At 48.5% G+C, this 16,948-nt stretch overlaps 1 protein-coding gene across 7 annotated transcripts in view; it reads right to left on the reverse strand.

Moving 5' to 3' along the window:
• Positions 1-208: 208 nt before the first annotated feature.
• Positions 209-16,948, reverse strand: part of LOC116957907 (netrin-1-like) — a 111,563-nt gene continuing 94,823 nt past the window's right edge. For all 7 annotated transcript variants that reach the window (XM_032980393.2, XM_032980415.2, XM_032980400.2 and 4 more), the window contains 2 exons: positions 9,550-9,624; positions 209-6,257 (listed from right to left, as the gene is read on the reverse strand). In XM_032980393.2, coding sequence (XP_032836284.2) covers positions 5,830-6,257; positions 9,550-9,624 — 503 coding nt within the window. In that variant the 3' untranslated portion in view covers positions 209-5,829. The remainder of the gene's footprint in view (positions 6,258-9,549; positions 9,625-16,948) is intronic.

Here is a 16,948-nt window from a genome sequence, read left to right on the forward strand (position 1 = left end):
TATTGTGGGGGCACACAAGACAAAAAACCCCCCTCCCCCCGTGTAGCCTTCATAGACTGTTGGGGCAAGTGCTGTTAGTGAGTAGCACCTATGAAGGTCGATACGGCGCACGAGGGGTGGGTGCTCACACACACACGCGCGCGTGTGTGTGTGAGCAGTAACAGCGTCAACTATTTATTGCTTTCGCACAATGAATCTGAGGAGCCGCTTCGTTGTTGCAGTGAGGTTGCGTTTATTACGATTGATAACGACAGACAACTGTTAAAAACCAAGCAAAAAGCTTTCAGTCGTAATTTTTAAAACCTTTATTTGCTTAAATGTCCTTTAAAGTTATGCCTAATATTGCGTAAAATTGCAGATATTCACAACGCTAAGAAAATCTTCAATTTGATTTCTAAATGATAAAATAAACAAACAGTCTTTTAAATTAAATAAGATATTTATTTTATATAATGCAACGGGGCAATATATTAGTGTATAGGTAAATTGAAAAAAACAAAAAACCTTAAAAAAAAAACCTTTAAAAAATAACTACGAAACTAACATTGAATTATTGTAAAGTGTTTAAAAGTAGTAAAATAATACTATGCGTTCTGAGGTTAACACCTACTTGTGAAAGTTCAAAGGTTAACTGTGCCCTCAACTCTCACTCCACGAACTCACAGGCAAAGTGACTACCAAGCCAGGCATATAAAGGACACACAGAGGGTTACTGAACACTCGTTATATACACAACACTTTATACAAACGCATTTTACAAACCGTTTACCCTGTGACACTTGCTTCAAAACGACCGCTTCGTCTTTAGTCTACCAACGTTATAAAATCCACTTTTATATCGAAAATGCTTAATTTTAAGTTGCTGCGATGCCGCATTTAAATGGAATGCTGCCCTATTAGCCCATTCATCGGCCATTTGTTTAATGCGCTCTATGCACGGCGTACCTATTGGGGATATTTGAACAATTAAACGTCATGTTGGCCATGATAATTAATTGGATAATTGCTCATTTCAAGACACGGTCTAAATCTGGAGAAACTGACAGAGCTCACAAGATCTCTCTTTAAAACGTGACCACTCCGCTTCATCGTCTGGAAGCCCTGCAGTCCAAATGCTGAACAATATGGTTTTTATCATTGCAATGTAACTCGAACTCTCTATACTCTGTAAACATGACTAGTTGGCTCAACTTGGTTTGAATCGGAGTTGTCAGCTTTCCTGTGCATTTTCATATCCCCACCAACTTGGCACTTTCGTCGTTTAGGGCTCCACAAACCTAACTCTGCTCCACAATTGAAAGTCACACCGAGGACCGCGGCGACATTTTAGCTTTTCACTTTACACAAACTCTAACAGATGATTTTTAAACCATGCACACAATCTGCATTTACTTCTTAAAATTAAGCATTCACTTTTCCACAAGGATCATCACACGGTCGCTTTGTCGAGAGTTCCTTGTTTCATATAAAGCTTGACTAATCGTTAAAACCCTACACACCCTACAGCACTTTAATAACAACACTGCGACATCAATCCAGCTCCAGGCGGTGGGACTCTGTGTGAGATTCTGCAGAATCGTACAACACGTTTCGAGTGTGAAGCGTTACTGCATTGATTCAATATTTTATATTACCGCAGTGTAGCAGTTTATCACCGTTGATAGCTTAGATACTCTAACTGACAAGGCAGCAGTGACCAAAGATTAACATCTTATCCGATGAATACGATCGAACATCGATGCTGTAGATCTTTAATTATTTTTCACCACCCTTGTTTCACCAGGAAGTCAGCCTCTTTTTAGGAGGGACACCGCTAAGTTTTCGCAGTAGGGAGCGATGTTGCTGTGTAATCCAAATTCATGAATTTGCAAGTAATTTGTCAGCAATGGGATGTTGGGCCATTATCAGTTACATTGCGGTTTTTTTGTATTCGCTATGGGAGGAAAACCCATGCAGAACAGCGGGAGAAACATCTAAACCCCACACAGAAAGGTGCTTGAGTCGGGAATCGAACACAGGCGCGTGTTTCTTTGAGGCTCGATTGTTACGACTGCGCCACCTTGCCACGCAGTCCCGTGACAATGCAGCGCATCGCATCGGAGTCTCAAATCAATCCTGTAGGACCACGCATGGCATTCAATTGCCGTAGAGTTCTTAATGAACGCTTTGCTTTTCAAACACTACGAAATGTCCTATATGGCATCATCTGTGGTAGTTTATATGTATTAAGTGGAAAATGACAGTGGTAGTCAGGACTATTACAATTAAATCACCAAGATATTTAAAGATATCTTAAACTAGCGAAATAAAATGCGTAACTTATCACATAAAAAAAATCATCAATATCTTATGTTACCCTAAAATTATATAGAACACTTAATAATCCTGTCGGATAATTTTGTAAGACTCTGGATTATTGTAAATGTTGCTATGTAAGAGGCTCTTGCCGAGGTGCATATCACAAATGCTTTCGTCCCTTCACAAGGACTGGAAATCATCATGGTTTTACTTTAAGCGTGTTCACAACTCTGGTTTCTTAAATGCAAAACCATTTTCAGCAAGGGCCCGATGAATTCAGCTGAGTCCGAGTCTACTATATTCAAATATAAGCAAGGATTTATTTATATTCTATCGAGAAATTAAACGGTTTAATTGTTTATTTGCTAAATTGACATCCTCATTCGTATAAATACCTTAAAATATTTGTTACGAAACAATTAATCACACAACAGGGCCCACTTCCATATCTGTCTCTCCACGTAACGAGTTAAAGTATTTTTTACACATCCCATCAGCCACACATCCTTCTGGAAGCTATTTTTTCAGAAACATTGGTTCAATGCAAGGAAACCGTCTTGCAACCAATTACCACCACCACAAAAAGTTCTCCACTCTTATCTTTTATACGGAGGAACAGATATGGGAAGGAGTCATACCGTCTGATGATATATTTTGTCACTTTTATTCTCCACAATGACGCGAATAATGACGTTGTGGCATGTATGAAAATATACGCGTACAATTCGGAATCGTGTTTTGTTATTTGATCAAAAAAGTTGTCCGAGGATGCCATTGGATCGACCCTGGGGTCCAGAGCTCCCGCACCGCGTCGAGACACCACCAGAAGCACTTTGACGCTCTGCGCACTCACAAATATTTCTACCGTTGTGTCCGGTACGAAAACAATATCTACACTTTCCACGCTAGTGTTTGATGAATAACGTCACCTGGCAAGCAAACGCCAGCGACAGCAAAGCGGAGGACGGCAACAGGCCTCAAAGTGACGTGGCCCAAACGCAATGAATGCCACCCACGCGCGCGCACGCGTCTCCTGCACGACCGCCTTGCCTGCAGTGGCTCGTGCTCGGCGTTTCTTGTAAAGAAAACAATGATCAAAGGGCAGATTCAAAAGTGTCGCACATTAACCAGATGAGCGCTCTATGCTGTCAGTCATTGCCAGAGAACTGGCACTCAGCGTGGAAGATTTTGGGGGTCGCATAATGTTTACTAAAACGCTCTGAAGGCAAACATAAGAAATGGATAGTTAAGAGCTACGTTTGGCATGTGGCGATGTTTGCCTGCAAGCCATGGACAATCGGGAAGGAACGCACAGCGACACCGGGGAAGGTTGAGTGCAACCGCAGCGACCGATCCAGAACCGTGGACTGCACGGTAACGCCACTGCCCGCTTTGATCACTCCGCCGGCAGAATTTCGGACATTCCCCATGAGGCTACACGTGAAGCCGTCCCGCTGGCTCACCTCGGCGTGATCGCACAAACGCCGCCGATCAAGTGCCCGCCTCCATGCGGAAGAAGAGGATCACAGACATCATCAAAACGACGTCGTCACATTGGCCGCTGAACTGCAAATCGCGATGCCCTATGATGAATACATTTTTTCCGTTAAATTCTCGTTCGAAAAGAATCTCTACTCGAGGTATGGTGATGTCCACCGCGAGCGAAGGCAGGGGGGGCCCAGCGAGACCCCGGCTCTCTGTCCCAGTGCTGCTGCGCAGCGAGCGCTATGAGCGGCGCGGCTGCTCCAGCACTCGAAGGGGAAAGGCAAAATACGACGAGAGTTGCGGCCAGTGGCGGCGCGGTGGGAGAACGGAGCGCAGCCGCGCCCTCCCCCCGCGCATGCCCCACCACCACCACCCTGCAGGGTGCGCGGTGTCTCGATGCGCCTCCTCCTCCCTGGCCGCCTCGGTTGCAGACTTAGTTGGGGAGCTTTGTTTTTTCGGTTAAAAGGAAAACAGCAAATGCCACGCACACCGTAAGCTTTCAATGCAGCCATTCTGGCCCACCGTCAAAAGGCAATTTGTGAGATAAATTCAGTAAATGATTTATTTCGCGTTACTTTGCGTTGATTGTTATACTTTATGATTAGGTGATTTTTGTCTTGCTAGCTTCAGATAGCGATAGGACGACGCGCGTGAGTTCGTGAATTATCAGGACGGCCAGCTTTATGCGTTTACCACTACTTTGCCTTACAATAAATTCATAACGAGCAAACGTAGACGTCTAAATTACAGTGCGTTGCGTCTCTGTGTGTGTATGTGTGCGCGCGCGCATAACTTTTATACATGTGAGCGCGTTCCAAATGACACCGACGTATTTTAAAGACACCGTTCTTTAAAATGCACGCGTTGGCTGAATGCACACTCGGTGCACGTGACATAGGGCAACGTGTCTGTCCATTGCCACGTCAATTGAAAGAGATTCACCAAATTAAATAAATTCATTGTCGTCACCATCAGCCACGCTCAATCCACTGCTGGTATGAAAACCTCTCCAATCTGTCATCTCTCACGGACCCGAATCACATCCTCAGTGCGAAGGCAAATTCTAACAGGAACGGTAACAACCTGGGAGCGATCATGCAAGAGTGAGAATTAAATGACCTCCCTGGAGTAATTTACTCGTGAGAGTTGTGAATGTTACGAACTTGCAGTGAAAGTCCTTCCATTCCATATTCATTTACTGAAAGGGAATAGCGCAGGTGGTACATTGTGATCGTTATGATGGGATCATAAACGATAACTCGTTCTTTTTTCGGATTGCCCGGAACCCATGATTTGAATATGAACTGCATTCAGTTTGCTTCAGTCGTTATTCTGTGGTGGTATTTTCGTAAATCTGCCAACATGGTGTGAACGGACATGTGTAAGCTATGCGTTGTGACTGGTGATCGTGTCAACATCCCTAATGCAAGTTGCTCAGCTCTTCCCCGTCAAGATGAAGTTGTTCACTCGAGCCGTATAACATCGCAGTCATTGCTGTTATGCTTCACAACACATTAAGCATGCAATAAAAAAAACATTGTATGCTTGCTATATATGTATATACAGGCGCATACATATATACGGGGGACGAAGGTGGGAATTATAGTTTACTAACTCGTGCACAAGGACACAGACGCGGACACGCTCCGCCGATTATGAACCTGACGCTGTTGGAACGCCGTGAAAAGTGACGGGCCCGCGGCTGCAGCTTCGCTCTCCGTCGATTTTGTTTCTCCGCGCTTCTGCGGAAGTCCCCTGGCCGAGTCAAGGCCTCGACCTCGACGCGGCTCGCTCCGTTTGTCCAGCTCGGCGAAACAAAGAGAAGCGACGCGCACGCAATCCACGTGGGCCTCCCGCACGCCACGGGTCGGACTACCGGCGGCGATCCATCACGCGACCGACGCTCGCTCTCTCTCTCTCTCTCGCGACCGCAGAGGAGCACCGGGCCGGGAGGACGGGATGGGGCGGTTCGGCTCGGCCGAGAGTCGACGGGTTGGGGGGCGTTGGTGGAGAGACGCGGTGGGAGGGGGGGGGTGGAGGTGGGCCTCATAGCTTCCCGCAGCGGCCTTTCTTCTCCCTCTGCTGGAACTTCCGCACGCGGCGCGCCCACGTGTCGCGCCACTGCACCACCATGCTTGAGCGGTCGGCCAGGAGCCCTCCGGTGGCGGCGATCGCGGCCGGAGGTGGGCCCCCGCCGCCGCCGCCGCCAGCACCCCACTCGGAAGCCCCCGCCGCCCCCGCCCCCTGGTGGGCCTCGCCGCCCAGCACCAGGTACTTGCGGCCGACCTGCAGGCGCGGGCAGCGGCACGCGACGTCGCGGCTCGGCACCCAGAGCGCGAGGTCGCCGCGGCGCGCGCGGCCCTCGCCGCCGCCGCCGCCGCCGCCACTGCGGCGCCGGAACACGGCCACCACGTTCACGCTGAACTTGGTCCACTCGCCCACCGCCTCCTTCTTCAGCACGTGTACCTGGATGGCTGCGCACGCACGAACGCACGCGTGTGTGTGTGTGTGTGTGATTCGTCGTGCGGCTTTGTAGGTGTCCGTTAGAGGGGATGTTGAGTAAGAGAGAGAGCTATTGGCGGGCTGCATGATCAGTTTCAAAGCAGCGCGGGCGGTGGCCACCTCCATGCAGCTCACCTGCCCCAAGCGTCCTCAACCTGGCCATGCACCTCCTGCACCAGTGGATGATGAGTAGCAGCCCACGGTACGGTGACCAATCTCAAACCTGTATGTCATCTCTAAGTAAGTAATATGCAGGACGTTTTCATAATTGAGTTGGTTGGTCAATACCTGTTACATTGTACGCGTGCTTATACTGCTTCAGTTACAATTGGTAACTGGCATTTTGTAAATGTGACCGCCCTTTTTGTTCCAATGCAAGTGTTTGTGCCAAAAAGATGAAACTTAAAAACATTCAGATTTCCCCCATGACTCTTTGGGCCAATGTAATACGTAACTTATTTCCATATTCAAGGTGCTTTAAAAAGATGTTAACACTTCCGAGAATTTGCAACAATACCACAATAAATGTGCTGCAGCCTCCGGGCTCTGGAGACCACCTGGAGAAGATTCCAGGCCACGTGTTCACAATGATGGCGAACAAGTGGGGCCTCTGACTTGTTGAAGCTATTGACATACATTTGTTATCAAGTTACAGTGTATTATCCGTTCATTTTCCATTACAAACGATATTCCCATATAAGTGTAAAAACATTTTTAAGCACCCTGTATATGTAAAAAAAAGTTGTGCACAGGAATGTGTTGTTTTGACATTGTAAATGCATAAACAGCACAAGAGAAGGAAAACATATCCAGAAGCTCCGGAGACGGATGCCTCAGCATCAGCGTCCTTGCCAAGAAGTCCCACGGGCGTGGCTTCACTTTTACTGGGCGCATTCCGGTCGTATGAAATCAGAAGAACAAAATCCATTTCATAGCCACGTGGTTACGGGCAGAGAGCAGAATGAGTATACCACACGTGCCGCCTGAGGTTCGCACAAACAGCCCCGCCGCTGTGAACGTGCGCCACCGCGATCTGGCATATTTATCGGTGACCGCCATCACGAAGCGGTGGCGGCGGTGGCACGGAGACGGCGCTGCTGCCCGCGGGGGGTAAGTTGAGTGGGCAATTTTTTTTATTGATTTAATGACAAATAAGTGTAGTCTGCGTTCTCTATGACTTCAAATACACCACCAGTGAGACGACACTATCTGTCGAATGAACTCGTTAGGTGTTATTGTGAAGCATTATGGGTAACCGCGTGGATACGCTGAGCTGGATATAAAAAAATAAAGTTTTTTGAGTCCGACAGCCGATTGGCTGCTCGAAACCAACATTGTCCAACAACGTTTATTTCTATTCTTGGGCCTTTCGGTAAAGTCACGTAGATAGGTTCAAAGAAAAATGAAAATTACAAAAAACTACGACGTTTAGATCGCAACACAAGCAATCGTCATCGGGAGAAAAAATAGCGGGAAAGCTGCTGAGGCAGGATGTTTTAAAGGTTTGAAATGGGTCTAGCCCAAGGGTCATAAGCGACGTGGGCGGGGCTAGTGACGTTAAAGTGAGAAATTTGCATGTCAATGTAAGGTCGGAGAGCTACATTTGCCACCTTCGCAGCTTCGTCGTAGTGGAGGTAGCTCTCTGATCGTACATTGACATGCAAATTTCTCATTTTAACGTCACTAGCCCCGCCCAAGTCGCTTATGACCCTTGGGCTACACCCATTTCAAACCTTCATATCACCCTGCCTCAGTAGCTTTCCCGCTCTTTTTTCTCCTGATGACGATTGCTTGTGTTGCGATCGAAACGTCGTAGTTTTTGGTTATTTTTTGTTATTTTCTTTGAACCTATCTACGTGACTTTACAGAAAGACCCAAGAATATGAATTCCCGCAGTCACAAAAGCTTTAAGTCCAGATTTAATGTTTATTTAAGCAAGCTAACTCCGGACCAGTTTCAACCTAAATGGGTCTCCGCAGCAGAATCAGGCTTGTGAAACTCACGCTTCTGCTTTACGGGATGTCATGGCAAGAACACTCCGTCTATAATATAGGGCCTTGTTCAATGGAAACAGCGATTGGGGAGACTGCACCTCAACCCATCTGCACGCACACCAAATATTTCCACCAGGAGCAGGTCCACGCATGGGCACAGAGGAGGGAACTCACATGGATATCCCTCAGCAGGCTTCCACTCGAGTACGCACGTGCACTCTCTAACAGGTGCACACGCGTGTTTACCCTTGCACACGCGTGCGCACGGGAAAACACGCGCGCTCACTCGTAGCATGAAGCGAATGCAGGCGCAGCACACGCACGCACACAGGATGCACGCACACAGGATGCACACACACATACATGCACACACGCGCATGCACACGCATGCACAGGAACGCACACACATGCACGCACACACACTTACACACAAGCACGCACATACACATGCACGCACACGCGCACACAAACGCACACGTGCGCACGGCGGCAGGAGCAGCAGCTCATAAGGGAACGAGCTGAAGAGACGGCGTTAAACAAATGAACCAAATAAATTAAACATTTGTCATAGAAGCCCCAGGGGCCACTAAGTCCAATAGCGCTGCCAGAGCTGGCACTACAAGAGTGAAAACAAGCGTTTAAAATCTCAGATGACGTTTTGGAGAAGAGGAAATTAAATTTCTCAGCCAGACAAGCACCCAATGTACAATAACCGTCTCATTTGCCACTGCCATGGTGAATATAAACAAAAATCAAAGTGTTTAATCTCTGCCTGAGGCCTGCCCCTCCGGAGCTCATGACTGATCTTGGCAGGCTACGGCCTCTTTGAAGATGTCTGAGTGGAGTGGTGGTGCAACACTTAGCGCTACGCATTGAATTCCGGTGGCCCGAGTTTGTTTCCCGAGCACGGCTAACATCAGTGGCGAGTGATATCTGAAGCAGCACAGGGCCCCGTAGGTTACACAAAGTGCTCTTGCCAATAATATCTGGCTTACTTTGACGAACTGTGGAACAGGACCTGGCCCCTTGATCGTCCACCTGGGTGCGCTGCTGAAGGGCCCAGTGGTGCTGGAGCGTGCTTGGCATGGGCCCCTACTGCAAGGAGTGAAACGGGGCCCAATGTCCACTGCACCCCCCAACCCCCGACCCTGCCCTCGTGGAGCATGCTGCCCGGGCCCCTCTGGCCCTTAGGCCCCCTGTGTCGTCGCACTGCTGGTGCACGTCTCGCGAGCTACACCGCCGCTGCAATAGCTTCCAGCCGAGTCCTCACCGTAGTCTTTCTTGCAGTACTTCTTGATGTTGAGCTTCTGCTTGCTCTTTGGAACTTTGCAGTAGGCCTCGCAATCTGCACGCGCGCAGCCAGCGAAGAGAGAGGAACGCCAGAGGACACGAGCGTGAACGTTTATGCGCGAGACGCGTTCTCCGGGGAACACAGACAGCGAGCAGTTCACCACCAGAGCGCAAATCAACTTTGTTCGCTCGTACCTCTGTGTCACGATCTTCATCACAATGTGAGAACAAAAGAGTTGCGTCTATATTGTCATAATTTGCATCAATGCTCAGGTGTTTATTTGATTCATTTTAACGATGTAGTCAAATACATCCATAAGGTTTCTTTATTATTCCTAAAGCTTTTTATTGTTAGATTACAAAAACAAGATGTTGGAGGATGTTTATAGGTGCGGCTACATCCTTTGGGTAATTATTCCAGGTTCCGTGAGTTATAAGTGAGAACTGCAATGGTCATGTGACTGTTTACACTGGGTTGCACAAAAGTAATTTGCCGCGAATTGGTAACATTTATCACGCCGTGCCCAACGTAAGGGTTAATGATAAATGATATGCAATACAACAGACAAATGTAACTTTGAAATCGAGTGCCAAAAATATCTAAACTGAAGCCATATGCGTCATTCCTGTACCAATAATGTTTCATTTTAAACAAAAAGATACACAATAAAGAAGCAGACAATCCAGCTCCTTCCCATCTATAAGTAAACGTATTTTGTTCCACATCTCCTCAGTCACATGGCCTTCTGGGAGTGCTCATTTTACCAGCAGCATCAGCTCAACGCAAGCAACCTCTAGACTCGCGTTTACCTTAAATGTCTCATCAGCAGTCAGGCTTTGTTTGAACCAAAGCTTGCGAACTGCCAGATGCTAAGAGCCAAGGACCTTTTCTGTAAGATATGGCTCCTAATTTCAACACGAAACTATATAATACGCAACACAAAATAAGCAAAAATGCAAGTAACAAAATACGTTATATTTTCCAAAGATTATTTCAGGTAAAAAAAATATACAACTCAGAAAATATATATAACAATGTTTTCAAGGTAATTCTGTTCATGTCATTCAATACTTTACCATTTGTTTTAAGTCACATTTGTCAATAAACTTTAAAGTCTGCTTTCAGATCGAGTCTGCATTTAAATAACCTGAGCACCACTCCCCAAACATCCATTCACACCGACGGCTCCTACTTTTCCTCTCCTGATTTTGTAGCAACATTTTTGTTTTTCAACTCAAACCCCCCATTCATCCAAAAGAACAGACACGGCGTGCTACATTTGAGCGGGCACATTTTATTTTTGTATTCATTATTATGGCGCTGGTATTTTTTTGTTCGAGTTTGCGTTAAAGGCCGGTTTTGCGGCCCGGCGGTTATTTACATACTTTGGTGACATCACCCACATGGGAAAGAGCCGCGGCGGAGGCCGCGAGCGTGTCAGAGTGGCTGACCCCTCTGGGGCAGCTGCCCCCCCTCCCCACCCACCCCCCTGTGTTTGTGCTCTGCCGTGCCCCGCTCAGTGTCATGGGAACGCTCCCAAAGCATTCAAAGGGGTCCCGTACGCACACACAACAAAGACAAAGATCCCCCGTATAGCCTGAACAGACCGTTGGGGGGGGGGGGAGGGAAAATGCTGCTAGCGAGCGCGGCGGCTCAAGAGGCTGGTGCGGACAGCGTCACGCCCGTCCGCCTTTGTCTCCCCGGTGTCGATGTTTACACACGCAGCCCCACGCAATTATTATTTTTTTTATACTGGGTTGACCCAGCCGAGGCCCAGAAGCGGTTTTCGTCACGGATTCTTGGCCGTGAGAGCGAATCGAACTCGAGTCTCCTGTTCGTAGCTCAGTGCGCGAACCACGACACCACTGACCCCCCCCGCCCCCACACACACAGGCTCAGCTTGCCAGCGGCGTGGTGTTCTGTCGCTCTACGTGCCCAGGTGCCGTCACCCAAGTCCTGTTACCGGCAACGGTCAACGTGCAGTGGCGAATATCTAAACCGCTCGTAGAACATCTCCTAGGTCAACCGAGCCTTTAAAACGGTGCTAGAGGCTGCGTGCCTAGGTATCGACACTTGGAAGCCAAAGGTGGCCTGGCGTGCTCGCTAGCAGCATTCGCCTCAACGATCTGCATGGCCATCAGAGAGACCTTTGACTGCGTACGCTGTACACTCACTCTCACAGCCTGCCACAAGAGTCTGCGATGGAGGGGCGTCTTCATATCTGCACGGAATATACGCACAAGTGCTGTTTGTACAAAATGCAGTCAAGAAGTTTCAGCGCAATTTTGAATCTGTATACAACTATTTCATTATTTTAATTGCCACAAAATATAACGGCTCCTAGCTGCACTAATTGTTTTCACTATTAGTACACAACTATTATTTTCAGCTGAAAATACACCTTCTTTAGAAGGATAATGGTAGGAGTGGCAGCAGGAAATATAACGCGTCTGAATGGACACCAACTAAGCAGATGAAGTGATGAAATCATTGAATGCACAGGCGCAGGTTGGATTGCCGTTGTGCAACATCGTAATAGGTGGTGGTGGCTTGGGGTGGCCTTCATCCAGCAGCGGATTGATCATGGCCGATGATGACCGATGATGTGATGATGAAGTTACGCCATAGTTTAACTGCATATGACTCTGATTAATTATCCAATGTATAGGTAAACATTAACAGAACGTCTCATTGTCTTTCGCAAATAAAACCGCTGCTAAAGTTGCGACTCCCAGACAATGGGCAAACGACAACTGTAAAATCCTTTGCCCGGTGTTTCCCAAGCAGTGGCTTACGGCTAAGCCCCGGGATTTGAGGACGCATCAAGGAGGAAAATTCGTTACTAATTAGGCGTGTAACGAGATTAAGAGAAGCCCCCCCCCCCCCCGTTTAATTGTAGCAGCTCTCCGCTGGCACGAGCGGTGACAGTGACGCGGCTCTCGGATGAGACCTGGGTGCCCCCCTTCGCCCTACCCACCGCCACCGCCCCCTCCACACCCAGCCATCCCCTGCTGACATGCCGGCAACTTAAACCAACCCCCGGGGACAATCCCCCACCACCCCCCCACCCACCCCACCGAACGTTCACGGGTTAATTGGACAAATTAACCTTTACAAATTGGCTGTGCCGTACGACCTGGGGGGGCCTATTTTCAGAGCGGCTTACTGTGGCGGGACGAGCAGAAAGGGAGCGCACGACGGGGCGCGCAAGGGGGAGGGAGGGGGCGGTGTCGTGAATTTACAGATGAATGACAGAGGAAGCAGCCGGACAAAGGAACCGCGAGCCCGTGGCCGGCCGGGGTTTCTCGTCCGTGGAAATTCCCTCCTTTACTCGTGACCCGGCTCACTCAGCCGCGTCTCGCGGCGTGCAGGCCCAGCTCTGGGTGCAAACGCCGCCTGGCACAAATGCGGTATTCGGTTGATTATTTTTGCCAACGCTGAAAAGTGTCCAAAGAAGTGTGGAGCGACGCATACTTTGATTTCTAAAATCTGAAACTAACAAGGGGGTGCATTGTGTAAGAATGGTTTATTGAATGTGATGTAACATTTTATAGAACATCTACACGAGCGATGGCCTATCTAGCAACAAACAGCACGTGACTCTACAACATTGCTGTGACAAGGCTGCAAGCCGATGTCTCATCTCAAAATGTGCATCTGGGTAAAATAAAGTTAAATAAAAAAAACGGTCAAAATTAAAGCTATGCGCCTGCAGGGGTCAAATAGCGATTGTGAGCCCATCTCTCAAAGTGGACTTCCAAATGCCACGTTCTGCAAGAAGCCATCAACACGTGCTCACTCTTGACAAAAAAATTTAACATCTCCGTAAGTAGGCGACTTAGCAGAGAATGGCGTGGGTCGCGTCACGTGACGGGGGAAGGAATCTCGCGACACCGAGACTCGGTGTGCGCGCGCCGTGAAACGCCCCCCGCGCGCGCCGGGGAAAAACGCGCGTGAGAGAGAATCTGTGCGCTCGTGACAGGTGCTGATAACCCAGTGTCACCTGTTAGGGAGCTACGGCCAAACAAAACGAGAGAGCGAGGGAGGAGAGGAGGAGGGCAGCCTGCAGCTGTCAAGAACGACGGGGAGACACATTTGGCCGGGTGATGTAGGTTTGCGGAAATTTGACGTAAAGGGCGCTGCAATGATTGCCAAGTCCATTCCAGGAGGTGACGACACGTATACAGATTAGGAACAACAGGAGGAATAAATATGACGTGAGATAATTTTTTCACCTCTCCGTCAAATTTTTTAATGAAATTCAAATAAATTATACGTTTAGAAAAAGGTCAAACCTGCAGCTATGGCATCTAGAATAGTATTTTAATGAAAAAAATATATACTTTTATAATAGCCGCACCTTGTTTAGCTTTGCATGATAAAAATGGGAGTGTTTTTTAGGTATGTCTCATGGCAATACCGATAAACTTTTCTAGAACGTACTCATGATATAAGCTGCAATATGGTGACATGTAGCACAGTGGCTAACATACTGCGCTACGAGGCTGGCAACAGGAGTTTGATTCTCGGCTAGAGCTAACACCAGTGGTGAGCCATGTCTCGCTCTCGCTCACTCCACCAACTCATACTGGCTTTTTATTTCTTCTGGAACGCAGTTGTTTTTGGTACTGATTTCTCTTTGCTTGTTTCTTTGCTTTTGCTTTCATATCTTTCGTGACGCAGCCCACTCTTGAAACTTTGACTTTTAAGGGCATCTTCAGTTCTCACCCAGCTTAACAAAATAAGCTTAAAACTTGAAACTGACCAGCGTATGGTCAAACAACCTCTATGATTGATACAGCATGCCAAGGCCTGCATCTCGAGGTAAAATGACACAGGTCTTTAAATAATTGTTGTTATGCTGACCAGGGGAACTTAGGTGTGAGACAGATTCTGGATTCTGGACTTCACATCCCACTAAATGCATGTGCCTTCAGAGAATATACATGCATACGCCGTGCATGCACTGTAGCCTTTCCCTCATCTGATAATTGCTTGACATAAAACGCATCGAAATCCACAAGGGTTGAAGCTCCTGTGATAGTTTTGTGTGAATAACAGGTAACGGCCAGTCACGTGCAACACTTTGCGCGCCAGCTACAAGCCTTGAAGAATTATGTGGGACCGTCTATGCAACACACCATTGTCGTCGCGTGCCATGATCGATCCACTGCAGGATGAAGGTCACCCCAAGACACCTCTCACTATCTCACGATGTAACAATCCATCCAGCACCCACTGCACATGAGCTGCTCTCTTTGCTCCATCTCCTCAGTGGACGCCCTCTAGGACACGTTCCATTCCTTGGCTGCTGCTCCGTTATAATTCTTGACCATCGGTCATCGCCCCTTCTAGCCGTGGCGTGTCCTACCCAAGCCCACCGCACTTGTGTGAGGCATATTAGTTGTACCACAGTGTGATTGCTTTGAGCCTGGTGATTGAGAATGTATGCAGTACAGAACCACAGAGAATGCGATTGGTGGTGTTGACTGGGGTGGTGTTGATATTGCGTGGTCTTTTATCAGCATTGGTATTGGCAATGTCTGCTACAGATTTGAAGTACAGTAACAGTAAATACAACTATCAATGAGGATGTCCTCCCCTCTTGGAAACCCTCGAAGTCATGAGACGCGATTGTGCGAGTGTCTGGCTTGCGGGGAGGAGACACTAGGAGTCACCCCGGAACGCAGAAGGCCCCACACACGCAGATTAAAGAGTCAATTTCTCACGTGCCGCCTCCAGCCCACGCCACGGCACGGACTGAGTGAGTCCCACGAACGCACAGCAGTCGTAGCGGTACCTCCATCTGTTTTATTCCCGTGGCATTTCTATCTTGTGTTTCCTTATCGCCCAAGAGTTCCCTCCAATGGCGACTGTGATGACCGCGATGGAAGGACGCGCTAGGCGTGACCCGTCATCTCTCTGGTGGCGTCATTAATCCCTACTGCAGGTGCTCCCGAAGATCAATGGAACACAACAATCACGGAGTATGATCTCGAGCACCATTGTCGAGAATATGAGCAAAACAATGAATAATCAGACAATACACCTAGTCATATCTGTCTCTCCACGTGAACATACTAAATATTGCTCACACATTCCACCATCCACAGGGCCTTCTGAAAATTAATAATTTCCGCAGCACTGGTTCAACACAAGGGAAACTCTGGACCAGGTTTCAGCGTTCAACGTCTCGTCAGCAGTCAGACTTGCCTGAACCAACAATCCCTCGTGAACTACCTGAACATTCCAATAGAATTCCCCCGTGAGCCCGTTGGCATGGCGACGCGAGGTGCCCTCCGCGTGGCTCCCGAGTGGCTCCCGAGTGGCTCCTGCGTCACTCTCACGGCCCCGCTCGTTATAAGTAACCGCTTGCACACGCACACCTGGAATCTCACAAACCCATTGGCGCTGCCACCAATAATCTCACTCGCTGCTGTGACCGTCGCTCCCCCTTGCCAACCCCCCTTCCCCCGCCCAGCTTCCCCAGAGCCATTTCAGAAGTGCCGCTGGGGGGCCGCGAGCCCGCTCCGCTGGTTTATAAATAACCGTGTTGATTGTTTTTCGCGCAACTTAACATTTGCCCTTCTGCGAGCAGGTGCAGCGACCGGCCATCCATCAGCCGGCCCTGGGGAGAGTGCGCGATGGGCGCCCTCTTAGCAAACATTGTACGCCTTGTTGTTATTATTATTATCATGATTAAACGTCCTGAATACGGACCGATTGATCTGGGGTAGTTACCCCCCCACAAAAAAAATTCACGGGCGGCCCCGGTGTTTTTGTTTTTAAGTCGGCGAGAGCTAAAAACATTGAGCGCAGCAGGTGGTTCATTAGGCCGAGCTGCGTAATCATCGCAGCGTGCCGGCGGACAGCGCAATCCAGCGACGACATGGCCGCGGTTAAGCAACCGGTTTGCGGGCGGTGTTAGGGTTTCTTCGGCAGTCGTCGGGCAAAGCCAGAGGATGCCTTCTGGAACCAATAGAAACAGCCGGGAGGTAATTGTGTAAGAGTTATGTCTTGGCCTTTTTGCAGGCGAGAGTCCAGTTACACGGCCTGTGGAGCGAGGTAACAAATCACTACCTCCCCCATGAGCAGGTGGCGAGTCGGCTGCTCGACTTGAAACCCTCTGCGCTCATTAGCCGGCCCCACCAACCCTAAGTGTTTAAGTATGTGGGTGGGCACAGGGCTATGTTTGCCTCCCTGCCAGAAAGGGGAAGAAAAAAAAACATCCAATTTGCTTGCCTTGTTAAGTTGTTTCATAAAACTTTTCGGCGTACATATTTGTCTTTTAAGCTTGCAGCAGCAGCAGCAGTAGCAGCAGAGACGGCACTCTCGAACATCGCCGATCCACTGCAACGCTTTTCTGGAATTACGGGAA

This window comes from Petromyzon marinus, chromosome 3 (assembly GCF_048934315.1).
Source record: "Petromyzon marinus isolate PM22_M1 ecotype Great Lakes invasive population chromosome 3, UKy_Petmar_22M1.pri1.0, whole genome shotgun sequence".
Lineage (NCBI taxonomy): Eukaryota > Metazoa > Chordata > Hyperoartia > Petromyzontiformes > Petromyzontidae > Petromyzon > Petromyzon marinus.